Source organism: Stylophora pistillata, chromosome 5 (genome assembly GCF_964205215.1).
Source record: "Stylophora pistillata chromosome 5, jaStyPist1.2, whole genome shotgun sequence".
In the NCBI taxonomy this organism is placed as follows: Eukaryota; Metazoa; Cnidaria; class Anthozoa; order Scleractinia; family Pocilloporidae; genus Stylophora; species Stylophora pistillata.
In genome coordinates this window covers 5,677,617-5,696,833 of record NC_142523.1, presented here as the reverse complement: position 1 = coordinate 5,696,833, position 19,217 = coordinate 5,677,617, and the positions used below count along the sequence as shown (strand labels likewise).

General features: G+C 38.2%; 1 protein-coding gene across 1 annotated transcript; it reads left to right on the top strand.

Moving 5' to 3' along the window:
• The first annotated feature begins 3,979 nt into the window (after positions 1-3,979).
• LOC148729983 (uncharacterized) lies at positions 3,980-18,914 on the top strand. The gene is made up of 10 exons (XM_088759702.1): positions 3,980-4,135; positions 7,014-7,173; positions 7,865-8,010; positions 9,540-9,657; positions 13,001-13,059; positions 13,239-13,355; positions 14,296-14,382; positions 15,386-15,455; positions 16,652-16,738; positions 17,492-18,914. Exons 1-10 carry the CDS (start codon positions 4,025-4,027, stop codon positions 17,542-17,544), a joined length of 1,008 nt encoding a protein of 335 aa, XP_088615828.1. The 5' UTR covers positions 3,980-4,024; the 3' UTR covers positions 17,545-18,914.
• The last annotated feature ends 303 nt before the right edge of the window (positions 18,915-19,217 follow it).

Sequence of the window (19,217 nt, the reverse complement as noted above, 5' to 3'; positions counted from 1 at the left end):
TGTACTAAACATCATGCTGAGAAGAATGTGCCAGGCTGGGTTTAGAGCAAAGGGTGACATGAGTAACCCCCATGTTTTACAATTGCTATATAAAATATCTTGGCTCCATCATGAGTGTCCAAGCCAATACAAAGTTATGTATGTTTCTCTAGCTATTCTTAGTAAAGAGCCACCGCTTCCTCAGACACTCATTGACACAAGGTGGACATATTATCATGAGACTCTCCAGTGGTATCTTAAGTATGGAAAAGCTTGTCTACAGCTTGCTGAGCGTCTCCTTCAAAGATTGCCAAAATCAGACAGCCACCACACTATTTGGCAAGATGTCATTAAGATGAGCTCAAGTCCTATGATTCAAGTTGAAATGAAGTTTTTGTTTGAATTCCTTGACAAGTTCATCATTCCATCTCTGAACACATCCCAAGCTAGTGATGCAGAACTTGGTTTTTCCAGTGGTTACCTTGCACGGTTATGGCCAGCAACTGTTTTGTTAAGTGAAATGTTGAAGTCTCCATCAGAACATTTTCCTGTAACATCACAACAGGTAAAGATGTCATTGAAAGACCCAGCAGCTATTGACCATTTTCACAAACAAGTGCAGAGGCCAATGTTACAAGAAGCACTTAAAGTAATCAAAGATCATGGAGCAGAGTGGTTAACTTTTCCTAAGTTGTTTGGAATGGGAGCTGATCGGAGATACCAAAGTCATTTCTGGCTTACGGTTTTAAAGCTTCTTGGAGTCCCATTCAGATCTGAAAATCAAAAAGAAAAGTCAGTGAACATTCCCTTTCATGTTCATGGACAGAACATTGGTCTCTAAGGACAGAGTTGGATTAATTAAATGGGCCACAATTGGAAATTAAAGGAACCCCAATTGCTATGTGAGATCAAAGAAATGGCTTTATCACAACAGAGCTCAATCATAAGTAAAGAAGCCACTCCAAACCTGTTTGAGTTCTACGCCAAGCACATTTTTAGTCTTCCAGTTAACAATGTTCTTGCAGAAAGACAGTTCAACCGTTCACAACTGTATCCCAATGATAACATGTCAGAGTTATCAAAACAGACTTCAATCGCATTTGTTGAGAACATTCTGCACAGTGGAAAAACCAACACCAGGACCACAGAAGCCACACGTGAAGTTCATAAAGAAAGAATGAAAGAATATGCCCAAATGCTCACCACAGACCTTTTGCAAGAGGCAAGAAAGAACTTAAACAAGATTAGAGAAAACAGCACACATGGGCCACTTACAGCAAAGGATGTTTACCATAAAGCTTGGATAGAAAAGAAAGTAAACAATGACTTACCGGATATGATTCAGTCACTAAAAGCTGATGGTCGCAAACTTATACTTCACTGGAAAGCTTCTGTCAAGGGAACATCTGCACTGGGGGGACAAAGGTCATTCAGCCCAACAGTAATTGAGGGAGTTACCAGTACACCTGATGGACAAGTTCCAAGACTCATGCAGCTAGCAGTGCTAAAGGTGTGGAACTATGGGGAGGAGCTACCAATTTATGATCTACCAAGAGAATGCCAGTTGTGTTTACAAAACCTTCCAAATGTCTTCCAACCTCCAACTACTTGTCTTTCCAGGTCCCACATGACTGTACATATTACGCCATTGCCTACACATGAAGAATAAAGTAGTCATAGGGGTGGCTCAGTAATTTTTAAACATTTTAGATTTGTACATAAGAACTGATTTCACTGACCCACACTGCATGAAGTAAATGTATCTCAACATGAATGCATTTTTACACACAGAGACACATCTAAAAATTAATAAATGTTTAAATGCAACATGTTAGAACTAACCTGATAAAAGCAGGTTGTATATACCACTTTAGTTAAGTGAACAGAGCTCAATATCAGTTTTAGTGGATGTAGCATGTTAGCTTTGCAATATTGTAACTGGTTTTGCAGGGTATAAATAAAGTGCAAGGAGCCAAAGCTGAGACATGCATGTATTTAATCATGTTGTATTGGATCTTGAATTAAATGAATTGAACTTTACATTCAAAATGAACAGTAGGTAAATGAAGCTGTAATAGATCTGATTTTTAATTGTTGTGCATAACTGTAGCTTAGTAGAATATTAAACAAACATTGAAATGCTGTCACTTTACTACAGCAGTTTAAGACCATAATAAATGTAATACTTAACTACATGTAGATTAATTATATCATTATAATGTTGCACATGTATAATTAAACATATCATTAGCAGTAGGTAACTTTTAATGTGATAAGTACATGACTTGTGTATTAGGTGTTCTTGTACATTAAGTGAATCATTTTGTACAGGAAGAGCAAAGCTAAGTGATGCAGCCAATGTTATGTTACATACAGTTAGTGTACAATGCATAACAGTAATAAATTAGATTTAAACACTGGAACTGTTAAAAATGTGCAAATTTCATTATCCTGTCTTTCCTTATTCCGCATAAAAGATAAGTAGTACAAATCTGACCCGTAATGAATCCTCTCTCCCCTTTAAACGTTTTTCTTCCCCTATTAAATATCTACAACGATGGAATTTTTTTTCACATACAGGCAACTTGTCACAGCCTCTAAATCTGGACCAACACAAATATGAATATGCAGTGTGGTCGAAAAAGAATCAGTGTATTGGTCGATCCTCCACATTCAAAGCGCCCAAAAGAAATAAGCATTGATTTAACAATCGATATCAGTCAAACATCATCAATAGTACCATCGAGTACCCGAGAAGTGATTGATAATTAACTGCTCTTGGTTCCTGTTGACGAATAAACCGGAGGTCACTCTCGATCTCGGGTGGGCGATATTGAATGTAAGCTAATCGACCTATTACCACCAACACCCCCAAGATAGGGTCAAGATAACCTAGTTTATAATCTTACCTCGAGCATCGTGCGCTTGCTTTACTCTGTCGGTATATTTCATTCCTCCATTACATCTCGAGCGCGCGTTAAAAAGATTAAAATAACTTTAATACGAACAACAGTGGACTCCAAACCTCAATTTGCCTTGAAACTACGATGCCAATTCTTGAACTTGTCCGTTTCGAAATTCCAAATAATAAACACCACTCGCAATGAATGACAAAACAGTACGAAAAAATAGCATTTCTACCACTAAGTCGATGACAAGAAAAAAAATAAAACGGTAGAATCCTTAACTCCGTTGCAGTCTCCGCGGTTTAAGTATTAAACTACCAGAGACTTTGTGTTTTGATAAGATATTAAACGGTAAAGTTTCAAAAGCGCGGAGGGGAGAAGTAAACACAACAAGGGAAGTCATCTGCGCATGTCTGAAATTTTCCTTAACTCATGTGCTTGCGCTGTTCCGTGAGGCCTAAAATTAGGTCTTCGGAAGCATAATCTCCAGCGTTCTGAGGGAAAATTTAGGGGGTTCGACCAAACCACCCGAACCACCCCTGGATCCGCCATAGATCGCAAACTTCAACTTTATCAGCATGCAATTAGTTTCTTGAGAAATCGTTGTGTTACTTTGGGGTAACGCAACCTTCAGGGAAGAGTATTGATTACAATTTCTGTTTCAGTGGAATCCATCGCGTAAACTCTGGGAAGCGAGACGCACGCGGAATAAAGGGAGTGTACGGAGTCTTCCTTTAGGCAAGAGGGGCAAAGACTCAAAAACGTCATCACACCATCGTAATGAACTCAAAAATGAACTCGTTGTTTGTATTTTGACGAGCCCTTAAGGCGAATCAAAATACGGCACAATTCGTAAAAATACTCAGCGATGCTGCACAACAAAATGTCTAATAAGATCTATTTATTGAACAAAATAAATCAACTATCCTTGTTTCATTTACAGTTTTTAAGGATACTTAGGGGGACCAGTCTCCTGCCAGGCGTCAGGAAAAGCCTACATACAAATGTCAGTTGTCAGTTGTCAGTTGACTCTATCCAGACCTTCCTCTTTGTGCGCGGCCACCATTCATACTTTGAGTATTCGCCTCTCGTGACAGTCACAGTCACGCAATGGTAACTTGCTCAGTAACTGGGAAATCATGGCCGCGCGTTCTCGGGACATTGTCGAAGAAGAAGAGGAACAAGATGACACTCTAGACTATTCAGAAGACAGTCTTCGTTGGAAGACGACCGTCACTGCCATTGGGAAGGTGAGTTTCTCTTAATACGTGAGAGATATTTCGCCCAGTGACAACTTCATAAAACAGCTGGTTCTCCATAAGCTTGTCAGGTATTCTCGTGGACATGATATTTCTATTTCGTATTATGTTTTCGCTCCATAATTACTTATAAATATATTTTCTATCTTTTCCATTTCCTTTGGAGGGTGAATTATGATATTTGCAATCAATTTAAAGAGCTTGCTCTCCAATTTTCCTTGAAAATTCCAATTTATACCCATTGCATTTATTAACATGTTTCTCAGCAAGCGCAAGTTTATAAGCTTAGCTTAGCTAATTCGCTTACATGTAATTAAATTTCAGTTCCAGGCTTTCAGTTTTATAGAGTAACGCAGACAAAATCTCGCTTCCAAAAGACTAGCACGAAATGACTCACAGTATTTGCTTTGTTCAAAAATTTGAAGCAGCTAGCTGCTGTTGAGATTAGTTTTCATTGATCCTTTTAGCTTGACCTCTCATTGTTGTAGCGATCCAAGAATGAATTCTTGTGACAATAAAGGGGAGGACTCACAGTTGTGCGCATGATTGAGAGATGGTGCGGCTTCATCGTTTATTAGCCAATTAGAGAATAAAAGTTAAAGACAGACTGGCAAGGACTTCCTACATGGCTTTTGTGGTCACGTCGCATTATCACCTTCCAATTGTATTTTTGCTTTCACAAGCATGTCGTAAGGGATTTTCCCTTTTTGTAAGGGATGATAGGTTACATGAAAATTATTTTCAGCAAGGGCTAATAATTAATAATTTAATAATAATTTTTTATTATTCATATAGTGCAAATTATGAGATGTATGATCTAATGCACTTTACAAGTTGAAAAAGGAAAACTAACTATGGGGCTGATTGAATATCAAGGGGAATTGGGAGTTCGTGAAAGCCATTTCTTAGTCTTGTCATTGATCTGTTTTCTCCAACACACTCATCAATGATCCCATCCATCCAAACACCCATGACAAACAAATGAAAAATCAGGCCAACTCTTGTGAGATCTGTTTGTAAGAGAAATGCATCTTCATTACGCCTTTCACAGACAAAACAAAGAACCAAATCCCCTTCATTTCAAACTGGATGCCACAGGTTCAGCATTTTATTGCCCTTGAGAGCTCGTTGGGAAATGTCATAACACAACTTGCACAGATTACTGTATCCAGACCATAAAACAATTTGTAACACAGTAAGGTCATGGCTCTAAATATATGAACTTCATATATTTCATTGCATCTGATTTATCACTTTCACGGGTTTATTATGAATCAACTTAATGGCCTGCTCCCAGTTGGCTTGTTAGCTCAATTGGTAGAGCGCTGCACTAGTATCGCAGAGGTCAGTGGTTCGAATCCCGTACAGGCCTGATTTTTTTCAGGTCTGATTTTCGCTATTGCATAAATAGCGCTATCTACTGCGAGGATCGTCCATCATACGTATCTAATACGGCAGTTCAAAATATATGAACTTCATATATTTCATTGCATCTGATTTATCACTTTCACGGGTTTATTAAGAATCAACTTAACGGCCTGCTCCCTGTCGGCTTGTTAGCTCAATTGGTAGAGTGCTGCACTAGTATTGCAGAGGTCAGTGGTTCGAATCCCATACAGGCCTGATTTTTTTCAGGTCTGATTTTCACATTGCATAAATAGCGCTATCTACTGCAAGGATCTTGCATCATACGTAACAGTCATCATGAATGTCAGAAAAAAAGGGAACAGGCAAAAGTGCAACTCCACAACAGAGTTCACTACAAATCTTTCAAAGCATCAACAGTAAAAAACACGAAGGAAAGGGTTAATTTGAGACCCTTTGATGGCATGCTGACTTTGTCGTCAGAAATTTGATAATGCAACAGGACCACAAAAGCCAGATAGGGAGTCCATACTGGTCTGTCATGACCTTTATTCTCAAAATGTTTTTTAAAATCTTGAAATTAGTGCTTTAAAACTGCACTAAAATATAGTTCAATGATCAAACAACTCAACAAGCACTGTTAGATCGAAGGATGACCAAATCTTACAGGGAGTTCAGGTTGATTGCTTGAGTGATATCACATATTAATTTAGTGTCAACTCGACCAATTTAATCCCAAGGCTATCACGCCATGCATGCGTTTAACTGTGATTTCATGCCTTTCTAAGCAAATGTTTGTGCAAATTAAACATGCTCTTTGTTATGTAGTAGTTCTCCCATTTTTTTTCTCAGTAAAAGGTTGCTTTTATCTCCTTGACCAAAGGAATGTCTTTATTTTTTGCTGTCTTTACAATGTTGAGTGTCGGTGGAGGTGGGGGTGGAGTGGGAGATTGTTGGAGGGAGGTGGGTGGGAGTGGGGTGGGAGTAGGGTGGGGGAGTAGGGTGGGGGTGGGGTGGGAGTAGGGTGGGGAGGGGTGGGAGTAGGGTGGAGGGAGATTGGTGGAGGGGGGTGGGGTGGTAGGGCATATACAATTATCTTTGGTCTTGGCTTTCAAAACCTGCATATCAAGGTTTTTCACAATACACATACTAATTAAAAAAATTATATTAAGTATCGTGAAACCAGTAGAAAGCAGACATCAGCTGAAGTTCCAATTTTGTCTTCTAATATTTTGGAAAACAAAGCTGTGTATGACAAACACCTAATGATATGTAAAGCTGATTGAACCTGAAAAAAATGAAAGCCATTTTGTAAACCAAAACTTGTATTACCACTTAGCAGACATTTCAAGTGCTTTTAACTATGTCAAATTAACAAAAGTCTCCCTGTAGCAGACCTCCAAACTGAGAGCTTGATCTCATGATAGCCTATTTTAGCTAAAATTGTGTAGTGGCCCTTGCTGGAGTATCACAGGGAAGTAATGAAGATCCCTCTCTTTTACAGGTGAAAACCTTTGCAGGTGTGGAGATGGTTGAGTGGATATTTCTTATCATTTCAGTCGCAAATGTGCTTTTTGCAATTGGACTCACCATTGAGAGATTAGTAAAGCTTGAGAAAAACACACCTGATTACACCTTTGCTATCATCCTCTTCATTAACATAAGTATGAACCAGCCCTCACTATTGTCTAATCTTTTTAATTCCCAAGATTTGATTGCTAATTCTTCCCTCTTGTTGCTACATATTTCACTGCAAATTACTTACAAGAATTTAGTTTTGCATGGAGAGGTCAACTTCTACCTGATAAGTTTGAGTATTCTCATTACCTGTTGCTGGATAGTGGATGGATATTATTAGTCATTATTAATATTATGGAGATCGATATTATTAATCACCCCTGAGACTTAAAGGGTTAAGAATGAAAGTGTAAGGCAACAGTTCATTAATTATAAACTAAACCAATGGAAAGTAGAAAATTAGCTGATACCTCTCTGGCCTTAAATTAAATCTGGTTTTTCTTGAGTCCATTACTGTTTGTTATCTTTTAATTTGGTCTTAGATTGGTTGTTATGTTTTGGTTATTTCCAATTAAGTACATGTATATGTGTAACTGAAAGTGCAGTTCACAAATAAAGATCATTCTTCCAAGTAGACACTTCAAATCCATGTTTGTGTGTACAAGAGTTCCACCTTATAAAATGCTACTTTCCATTTTATTTCAAGATAGCCCTTTTTTAGCCAGCTGATGCTTAAGGTATTTTTTTCATCACCTACATGCTACATCAAGTTACCTGACGTCATCTAGGATAGTGTACTGTAGTTGACATTGTGTAATTTTTTTTCTTTTCCTGCAGTGTTCTGTTTCTTTTATGCTGTCCATGGAATATTGAGGGAGAGAGAATCTGAACTGTATGCTTACATTGTGGGTATTATTGTTCTCCTGAGCTATATCTGTGTTGATCTCATTGTCAACAAGAAGAAGCGGACGGCTTTGAAATGGGTGAGTTTGACAAAATTTTGTAATGATGATGATGATGATGAAATCTTTATTAATATAGATCAAACTAAACACTTGCAAACATACGTGCAAGTTTACAACAGATCTCTACAAGCATTAAACTAAATGAAATTAAAAAGAGACCTATTTATAAAACAGCGCTTAAAATGCTCTGTGCGAACACATGGCAACGTATAATCATGACCACGCTGGCGTAAAGGACGTGTACGTTTGCTCGGAAGGAGATCCACCAAACAATGCACGTTTACATGTGTGACTTTCTCCCACAATTGTTTATCCCTAGTTAAAATTACATTGTTGATGGATATGCGATTCTTGGTGTAACCATATTTCCAATATGTGTAAATGACCAATGTAGTAGCTATCAAGTCAAGGCAGTCCTGAGTGGGGGAGGGACAATGAAATAAGTGTTAGAGTTACCCTCCCTGCAGATGGGTACTCTCTTGAGCTCTTGCTCAGCATATTTAAACCTTTCATGCCCATGATCTCTTTAGAAATTATCCTTACTGTCTGCCATTTGCTACCTTTCTATAATATCAAGAAATGGATAGATATTCTAGTCTTCTCGGATAAGGACGAATAAACCGTAGGTCCCGTCTCCTGCAGGGTTAGGGGTAGGAGACGTTAATTTCCCATGCACAAGATTACTGTGTGGTGGATGTCCTCCCCTGGGGTGGGGTGGGTGGGTATTACACAGGAAACTTAGGGCCCCATTTAAACCAGCAGAGTGCTGAACCGGGTTACCCTGTATAAATATTTGCAAATACATATATACCTACATTCATATAGTTCATATGATGTTACTTTGGAGAATTTGGTATTGAATCAACTTATGATTACTTAATTTTACAATTTTCTTTATTCTCATTACTTGTCTGCTTGATATTCTATTATATTGTAAGGAGAAATTCTGTCTTGGTCATTGCTGGTAGTTAAAGGATCAAGAAATTCAGGAACTTGTAAATTTCATACAAAACTAGTAGGGAGTGCATGCTGATGATTTTCCTTGAATTTGTTTTCCTTCAATTTACAGTGAGTTGGACTGTTTGATAAAGACAAGCAAAGTGGTTGTAAAAATAGCTTTCAAAGGAATTTTTTGTAGGACAGTTCAACTAACTCTTCAACACTTCATAAAGAGACAACTTTGATCAATTTACCCACAAAGGAAACAAACGTCAAACTTGTTTCATTATCACTACTAAATAAATAAAGTGATCACCAACCAAAGAAAGCTCTTGATTAATACACAAATTCTCCTGACAGTACATTGGGAAATATGCAGAGAACAGTATGGAGAATATGCATGCTGATGTTGGGGTACAAAGGGTCAAAAATTTCATTAGGGGCAACTGTGCTTCTCTTGCTGCTCCAATAGCTACCAGCCTTGATGAATTGCATAGAGCTGTAACTTACAAGCCTTGTTCATTTCTTTATTTTTCATTTGTTCATGCATTTGTCTGTCCTTTCATCTCTTATTAATTGATTTCTCCTACCTTTCCAATATCTCATAGGCCAGATTTGGAGCAATTATAGTCCTTGGCATTCCAAACATTTATTTAGGCATCAAGGTTGCTCGGGATTTTGGGTTTTTAGCCTTCAAGGTGGTGGGGGCCTCGGAGTCATTGCACAGTATGTTTTAATTATTTGATATCATTTCTGATCACAATTTAAACTAGATATTTGTCTCAAAATAATTTGATCCAGTTGTTGTACAATAGTCTATTACAATGATACAGAAAAATGAAGTCTTCAGGGTGTTTCCATTGAAAAACTGGTGGATATTTTGTTTCTTTAGCACTGATTTACAAGAACAACATCAACAAAGATTTGAGCTAGTGTCCTGCTGGTGAACAGTATTTAAAAGTCTGACCACTAACAGTCAATTCTTGGTCCCATTTGTAACCAGTTGAAGGCAGTTTTAGACCCTGAACTTAAATACTCACATTAAAAAAATAAAAAAAGTTGTAGAGTAACACTTCCCTTTTAAGGTGACTGCACTGGGTCTCATGATCGAGGCCCCATTGGTGTGGTTAGAGTATCTCATTATTTTGGATAAAGGCTGATAGTTTCGAAAGAGACTGTTTGGGGCTGTGTCATTGGGAGTAACGAAATAATTTGGATATATCAACAAAGTTGAAATGGTAAATTGGCCACCGTAATGATTACGAAAGCTGACGTTTCGAGTGGTAGCCCATCGTCGGAGCGAATAGAGGAATTGTGGGTTGTGTGTGCTTTTAAAGGCAGAAAATGGAGCTATGTTATTGGTGGGTGCATGGCAACGAGAAAAACATGAATAAATTAGTGGAATGAAAAGCGTTCATTGATCCCTGTGGGATTTAGACTGCCAGTTTGAAAGATGAGCTTTTGTTCAAGATTTTTACGGCTTTCCGTGCCACCTAAGTGCAAGGAAAGACCGCAGATTGCCATATGTTGCTTAGAATGATTGGGTAAATTAAAATGTCTAGTGACTGGTTTCGATGTGTCCTTGTCATTCCTTTTCACGTCTCAAAGGTGTTCTCGGAATCGGTCACCTAGTCTTCTGCCTGTTTCGCCGATGTATATCTTTTTGCAACAAGTGCAAGTTATGCAATAGATTACGTTTTGCATCGTGCACGAGCGCATTTAAAAGTGCCTGGTTGCTCATTAGTCTGAAAAGAACTTCTGACCAAAAAATTGCCTAAGTTTTTGTTGCGTTTGAATGAAATGAGCGGAGGCTGCGAAAAGATAGTGCCTGTCTCTGGATCGTTTTGAAGTAATTTAAAGTTTTTAAGAATGATGGATTTAACTGAGTGGTTGTGAGGGTGAAACGTGAGAGTGAATGGAATGCGGTCGGAATCTTCCTTATGCGACGTTTGTAGTGCTGAATGTCGATCAATAAGTTGAGCGTGGTGGTAACCCGCTTGAATGACGGAAACAGGGTAACCACGTTCATCGAAGAACTGGCACATTGACTCTGATTTGTGGTGAAAATCAGAGTCATTACTACATAAACGACGAAGTCTTAGAAACTGAGAAAAAGGAATGGAATTCTTAACGTGAGATGGATGAGAAGACGAATATAACAAGTAATTATGCGAGTCTGTAGGTTTGTAATACACACTAGTGCATAAACCTTCAATTGAAACTTTGACATCTAAGAAGGATAAACAATTGTCAGAAATTTCCCAAGTATATTTCAGAGCCGGGTGAAAAGAATTGACTGCAGTTATGAATTGAGTGAGATCCTCTCTGGTAGAGGAGGTAGTGCCGATACAGTCGTCGATGTAGCGACCGTAGAGTTCAGATTTGGACCCGTTGTATTGGCTGAAAAATTGGTGTTCGACAAAACCTACAAAAAGATTTGCATAGCTAGGTCCCATTTTGGTGCCCATGGCTACACCATTGGTTTGTTTGAAGAAGTTGTTTCCGAATGAAAAACAATTGAGTGTGAGCAGTAGTTCGGCTAAGAGTTTCAGATTTAGGTTCCTTAACAGTAGGTTGATCAAAAAAATGTTTAAGGGCCAGAAGGCCTTCGCCATTAGGAATGACAGTGTAAAGAGACGTAATGTCCATGGTGAAAAGGAGTTTGTTTTGGCCAAGGAAATTAAAGTCTTGAAAAATTTGAAGAGCGTGTTGGCTGTCTTTAATATATGATGGTAAAGTTTTGACGATGGGAGCCATAATTTTCTCTAAATAGCTGGAGATAAGTTCGGTAGGGCAACTGCAAGCCGAGACAATGGGCCGACCCGGGTTGTTAGGTTTGTGAATTTTAGGTAAAAAGTAAATACGAGAAGTTCTAGGAGTGGTTATGATGGGATTCTTTGCTGTGGCCGGCAATTCTTGTTTAGTTATGAGTTGGTTGATCGTATTCTTGATGGCGTTTTGATTGCTGGCAGTGAGGTCTTTGTCGATCTTTCTTTTTTTCCACGTCTCGAAGGTGTTCTCGGAATCGGTCACCTAGTCTTCTGCCTGTTTCGCCGATGTATATCTTTTTGCAATAAGTGCAAGTTATGCAATAGATTACATTAGCGGAGGTGCACGTGAAGTGATCGGTGATCTTAATGGATCGTTTAGGTCCCGATATTTATTCAATTCCGATATTTATTCAATTCCGACCGCATTCCATTCACTCTCACTCTCACTCTCACGTTTCACCCTCACAACCACTCAGTTAAATCCATCATTCTTAAAAACTTTAAATTACTTCAAAACGATCCAGAGACAGGCACTATCTTTTCGCAGCCTCCGCTCATTTCATTCAAACGCGACAAAAACGTAGGCAATTTTTTGGTCAGAAGTTCTTTTCAGACTAATGAGCAACCAGGCACTTTTAAATGCGCTCGTGCACGATGCAAAACGTGTCCTTCCATTCACAACACTGATAAAATATCGGGACCTAAACGATCCATTAAGATCACCGATCACTTCACGTGCACCTCCGCTAATGTAATCTATTGCATAACTTGCACTTATTGCAAAAAGATATACATCAACGAAACAGGCAGAAGACTAGGTGACCGATTCCGAGAACGCCTTCGAGACGTGGAAAGGAATGACAAGGACACATCGAAACCAGTCGCTAGACATTTTAATTTACCCAATCATTCTAAGCAACATATGGCAATCTGTGGTCTTTCCTTGCACTTAGGTGGCACGGAAAGCCGTAAAAATCTTGAACAAAAGCTCATCTTTCAAACCGGCAGTCTAAATCCCACAGGGATCAATGAACGCTTTTCATTCCACTAATTTATTCATGTTTTTCTCGTTGCCATGCACCCACCAATAACGTAGCTCCATTTTCTGCCTTTAAAAGCACACACAACCCACAATTCCTCTATTTGCTCCGACGAAGGGCTAACGCTCAAAACGTCAGCTTTTGTAATCATTACGGTGGCCAATTTACCACTTCAACTTTGTTGATATATCCAAATTATTTCATTATTTTGGAGCTCCAATCCTGAATTGCTGATCTGTATTTTGAAACATATTTTAGGGATGTACAGATATGCAGGAATGTATTCTAGTCTTCTGAAATTTGACCTTCAACTTGGGGTGAGTCTGTTTTGATGTGGGTTCTCATTGAAAATTAATTGTTTTCTTAATGATTTCAGAAGAGAAACTCACCACTTGAAATCCTCAAAACAATCACAATCTCTAACATTCATTATAAACTGTCATTCTTTCTTGACTGAAGAATACTGACAGTGTTTTACAATCCATCATTGCTACAGGTTAGCTTGGCTGTGTTTGTTATCACCAAAGTGCAAGTTCTTGGACTTCAGGATAAAGTTACTGTCGGTGTTGGTATTCCACTCCAGTTAGCTTGGAGCATCTTGGGTTGGTTTGCAGTGAGTATCACTGGTGTTACGCCTAAGAAACAAACACATGCTTCCTTATACATTGGTAGTTTGTTTTAACAGTGATAAACAGGGCTCAACACTAACTTTCCAACTTACTAGCCAAGTGGCTTGTGACAACTTAGATGTTACAACAATTTCAGTTTGTTTAGTAGTGGAAATTGAGAACCACTAGCCAAAACTGTATTTCTACCAGTCTTTGGCTAGTTGGCTACCATTAGTGTCAAGCCCTGGACAAAGATATAACAACATTTGTTATTTACAATTAGTGATGATGATAATGAGCAATTTATATTAATAGTTTATTGCTTAATTAACCCTTGAACACCCATGAGTGACCAAGATGGAAATTCTCTGTATAATATTAATACAATATCAAGGAAACTGATGATGAAGGAAAGTAAGTGTGAGGTTTGATAAAGTCCAGCAAACAAATCAACAGACTGGCAAACTGACTTGATTCAAGTATAATTACTAACTATTTTTGGTTAGCTCAATTGGTTAAGCGCTGGACTGTTGTGCGGGAGGTCGAGGGTTCGAGCCCCGGCCGGACCAACACACATGGTCTTAAAATAATTGAGAAGGATATGCTACCTTTCTATAACATTGATCAAGAAATGGTTAGATATTCTAGTCTTCTTGGATAGGGATAAATTTATAAATGGAGGTCCCATCTCCTGCATCTAGCAATTAGTTAATTTGGTTAGGCAGGAGACGTTAAACAACCCACTTCACGAGATTACTGTGATGTGGTCTGGCCTGGTTACTGGGAATTGGGGGGAGGGGGCATCTGTCATATTCACCTTTATTTGATTGTAAACTGCTTAGCAGTCTGGTAAAAGTCCCCAGTGTTGTAAAGCGCCATGAGTTCAAGATATGAGCACTATATATTAAATACAAGTTATTATTTATTATTATTATATTTTTAAAGATGAGAAGAGAGTGGATGGTACCATTGTATCTTTTTGTTCCTCTAAGCCTTGTGGAGCCTGGTTACTTAATCTACAGAATATATGAGGTTTGTTTTTTGTTTGGAAAATGGAGGTATTATATGCTTTACTTCTGTGTTTACATCCTCATTGCCACTCACTTCAGATTACCGGTAAGTGGCAATTCCTTTGAGAAATTGATGTTGCACATTGATTGTCATACCCAGCTAGCTGCAACAGGGGTATGTTGTAATAATGAAAATGTTTGAGCTATTAATTAGGAAGTAATCATCTCATGATCTGTATTTGGGTGGTAAGAAGGATTTATTATATTTCCTTGAATAAGTGCCCATGCTCAAGTAAGCCCCCCCCCCCCCCCCAGGTTAGTGTCCACCATCTAGGCTATCATGCCAAACATGTAGCCCTCTTGCACAAGTCCTCCCCCTCCCTTTCTCAATTTCTTAAATGGCGGGGATACAGGGAAGACCTGTTTCTATTGCCACTTTATTTATAAATTTTCAATCATCAACTACAGCAGAATCAGTACATATATCTTATTAACCAAGTGCGAGGGCCGTACTGGGAGAATATCGGCCCAAGGTCTTGACAGTACGGACTGAGCGCAGCAAGGTCCTTACAAAAAAGACAGAGGGCCGATATTCTTCCAGTACAGTTTCGAGCAAGCTTGGCTAATAAGAGATTTATTACAGGACTGAGGTTCAAAGGGACACAAGTATGGTATCATTCGGGACCATTAGGGACAGTGCCCGGTCCAATACTGAGAGAATATTGACCGGCAGTGGAGCATTTTGATTGGTTGATTTTAGTTATTGGCCCTCTGACTTCCCGAGTTGTGTAATAAAGAACAATAATAAGCACCCCCCCCCCTGTGATAAAGGTCCCTTCTCCTTAGGAGAGGGGCCTCTTGAGGGGCCCTTCCTTTTAGTCAAAATTTTAAATAAGCACCCAGGCCCTTATTTGAAGAGGTACAGTAATTATGTTTGCCAAATTAATCTATTAAACATATTAATAATTTGATTGTCATTATCTATTGGTACATCTTGCAAATTTAAATGGTTTGTTTTTGTGTAGGTGGCACATAATTTGGACAAAGACCTCGCGGATGGTCGAGATGTTCTTGATTACTCTTTCTTGGGGGCAGGTTTGTATATCCCACTTTTTTAATGCAAATGTTGGCTGAAAGTTAAATAGTTTTTTCTCATCAGAGAAAGGACATGGGAAAGGCTATAGGCTCCTATTCTATACTACTTTCACCCCCGAGGTCTCGATAGTAATACTCCTTGCTGTCTGCCATACAATTCTTAAGATGTTTGTTCTGAGAATTTAATATTTGTTTAATTTATAATCCCCTTATTGATATTTTCCAATTTTCTCATCACTTTCCTTCATCTTGATTTTGTATTGATATTGCATGAAGAAATTCTCATTTGGTCACTCATGGGATGTTCTACCTTGGACCTTCCCTCTGGTCAGGTCGTTGTGCTGACCTTCATAGTCACTGTGGGCCTGTCTATCTAACAGCTCTCTCTCTCTCTAGCAATGTCAAGCAAATCTGACGCCTTCTTTCTCTGAAATTAAAGCCATTTAGAGTGAAAAGTCCAATCTCTACTAGCTGCTTACTTTGCAGTTTCTGCCTTCTATTTTGAAACTTATTGAGACCTCTGTAATAGTATGAGTGAATTGTGACAAAGTGTGAAAGAAACCTTAAAAAAACACTGGGGCATTATCTGCTTTGAAGTGGCACTCTGACTAGAGGGAGTGAGATTTCTCCTAGTGGTCTCATGCTTCTGGAACTTGTGGAAGCTTTAGGGAGGCAGAGCTTCTATTTCATCTGGTAACTTTAGATTGACTTTTCTTAAGTTGTTTATATGGGCCCTACCTATTGTATCTAATCTAGATCATAAGTTGTACCATTTTCTCCCTCCCAAGAACTATTGTCATCATAACTTTAGAAGACAACGCCACTTTGCCAATCCTGTCATGTGTACCAAATGTTTTTCTAGCACATTTTTGCCATCTATGTGCAGGCGTTAGCAGTTTTTGTTGTATGAATTTTTACGAATTTTTATGAATTAGTATTCTAAGCTTAATTTTGTAGGTTTTAGTACTTTTTCATATAATTATAAGCTTTCTATTAATGGAATTTGTAAATTCATGCAATTCAGCCTTAGATGGCTGCCATATGGATTCAATTAAAGCTCTACTTTACTTTACCTTTACCCTTCTTGTTTGGTTGCCAAAGAGAGAAGCGGTGGAGGGGGGAGGGAGGATTAGGGTTAACCCTAATGCTATCCTCAGGTTTACAAGTTGTCTTTAACATTTCTCGTTTGTTTTCAGCTTCATTGGCTTTTGTCGTCCGAGTGCTGGTATTGGTCGCTCTAAAGCTTGTGGTGAACAACTTTGGAAAAGGACTGAAAGAGACTGGTAAGTATGTAACATGAGACCTGATTTTTTGTGGTGAAGTCTGAACCTTTTTCAGGCTTGGCTACTTGTTATGTTTAATACCAACAAGAACCTGCTTGCATAGTCTATAAGTGGGAGAGGTAGTGACTTATAATGTCTGTACACTGGACTCTGGGTTGAGATGTTTATGTTAAAGACCAGGCTGCATCAAAGCTTTTTGCTGTCATGATGCCTCTCTCTCCACCCAGGAGTTTAAATGGGTATCTTGCTGTAAAAAATCCAACAGTGAAATGAGTAATGAGAATCCAAACTCTGTAGAAAATGAGTAATTTAAATTATAACAATATTCAGTATGAATAAAACTACTTGCAATTTGTAACAATTCCAAACTGAGGGAATAAAATAAACGTGAATGAAATCTAAAGAACAATAACCAAACTAAACACTCTGTGTAGAAAAACAACTCAGAGAAAATGTCCACAACAGTTTCCATTGTCATGGCCAAAGCCCCCTGATGTGATCGGCTAATTTACAATAAATCATGTGCACCATGCGTGAAAACTAAAACAACATGGAGTGGGGAGGGGAAGGGGAAAGTGAAATTGAAATTCACAAAATGAAAGAGATTTTCTATACTTGCAATGTACTGGCAGTCCTCTAAGGGGGGATTAATAACACTCCATGTCTCTTTATGCTAAGGAAACCAGGATAAGCTTTAGTTGGGTGGGCCAAAAGAAAATTACTTAATATCAATTTTTTTTTTATTTGATTTAGTGTTTAACCTGCCAGTGACAGGAGGTGAGCCTCCAATGTTTCCAATGAAATGAAAGACAGCAAAGTGATGTGGAATAGTTTTCTGTGGGCCATTGGGATGAGAACTTGCGATAAATAATTGTTGCAAAGTGACGACTAGAACATTACAGATCTAACTTACAAGCCCATAGAATATAATTTAAATATTACCTTCTAGAAGCCTGAGCTCTTAAGGTATTGAATAAATACTTAGCTGGTCAACTTCAGATGCTTCTCAGTTAGTTCAGCTCTCAGCATGTAAAGCTGTGTAAGGTATATTATTACACGACTCGGGCAGTCAGAGGGCCAATAACTAAAATCAACCAATCAAAATGCTCTATTGCCGGTCAATATTCTCTCAGTATTGGACTGGGCACTGTCGCGAATGGTCCCGAACGATACTGCAGCTGTGTCCCTTTAAACTTCAGTCGTATAATAAATCTCTTATTAATCAAGCTTGCTTGGGACTGCACTGGAAGAATATCAGCCCTCAGTCTTTTTTGTATGGAACTCGCTGCACTCGGTCCATACTGTCAAGACCTCGGGCCGATATTCTCCCAGTACGGCCCTTGCGCTTGGTTAATAAGATATATATATTTCTAAATTTATCATTCAGTATCTGTTATATGGTGATTAAGTATTTTAAGCAGGGGTAACATTCATTAAAGAGACTCAATCCTAGAAATACAGAAAGCCAATTGCTTATGTTCTGTGGAGAGGATTCCTTGTCAGGTTTTCTCTATAATTCTGTTCATATTGGGCTTCTTTATGGATAATGCCTAAATTTTTTTTCTTGAATAATGATCAGTTTTATTTCAGCTTTGAAATTTCTGAAGAACTCCTTTTGCTTTTATCACTAATTTTGTTTATAGATACAAAAGATGTGTAAAATATATTTCCAGAAATCATAAACATTTTGTTCAAATCACATTTGTTTTGTTTTTGTTTTATAGGTCAATAAATGTAGATTTAGATATTTTGTTATGTTATTTACAGTTGATTTTAAATTCATACAAAAGCGTTTTGATGATCAGGTGATATGCATTAGCAAATAATGCTTCACAGATGTTAGAGGAAATGTTAAGATGCCATAGTTAACCAAGTTCTTAAAAGCTATATTTAAAGTTGGGTTAGACCTGTAGAATTAATGAAATATGTTCTGATGACTCTCATCAGACAATATAGCATTGTATTTAACTATGTATTTCAAATTGAGTAAGTCCTGCCAATTTTTGGCATGGTGATAGATTTATTTAGCCAGTGTGTTTTCAAGTAAAATTAATTGTGCTATAAGTAAGTTACTGAGAAAAATTGTTTGATTTTGATAAGAATGTTTCCATGTGAGTGTGTTTATTATTTCAGAGTAATGTTCATTTTTTTTTTAAATAAACACTGTTAGAGGTGATCATCTCTTATATTTTCAAACTTTTTTTTATTAAGAGGCAGGATATTATTTTTTATCTCATCCATCCCCTTTTAAAAAACTTAGCAGGCCTTGTTCCCCTTACCCTCCCCCCCCCTCCCCCCTGTGAAACAAATCTTGAGTACCCAATCTTTGTTGGTAATTTACCTCCCACAACTTCTGTTTTCATCTTCAATTCTTCCCTCCCCCACCCCCTCCAATCACCAATCTGTGCTGATGACTAATGAAAGGCTCGAGAGTTTTCGTAACATCGCGTGACTACCCCAACACCGGTTACCAAACTCA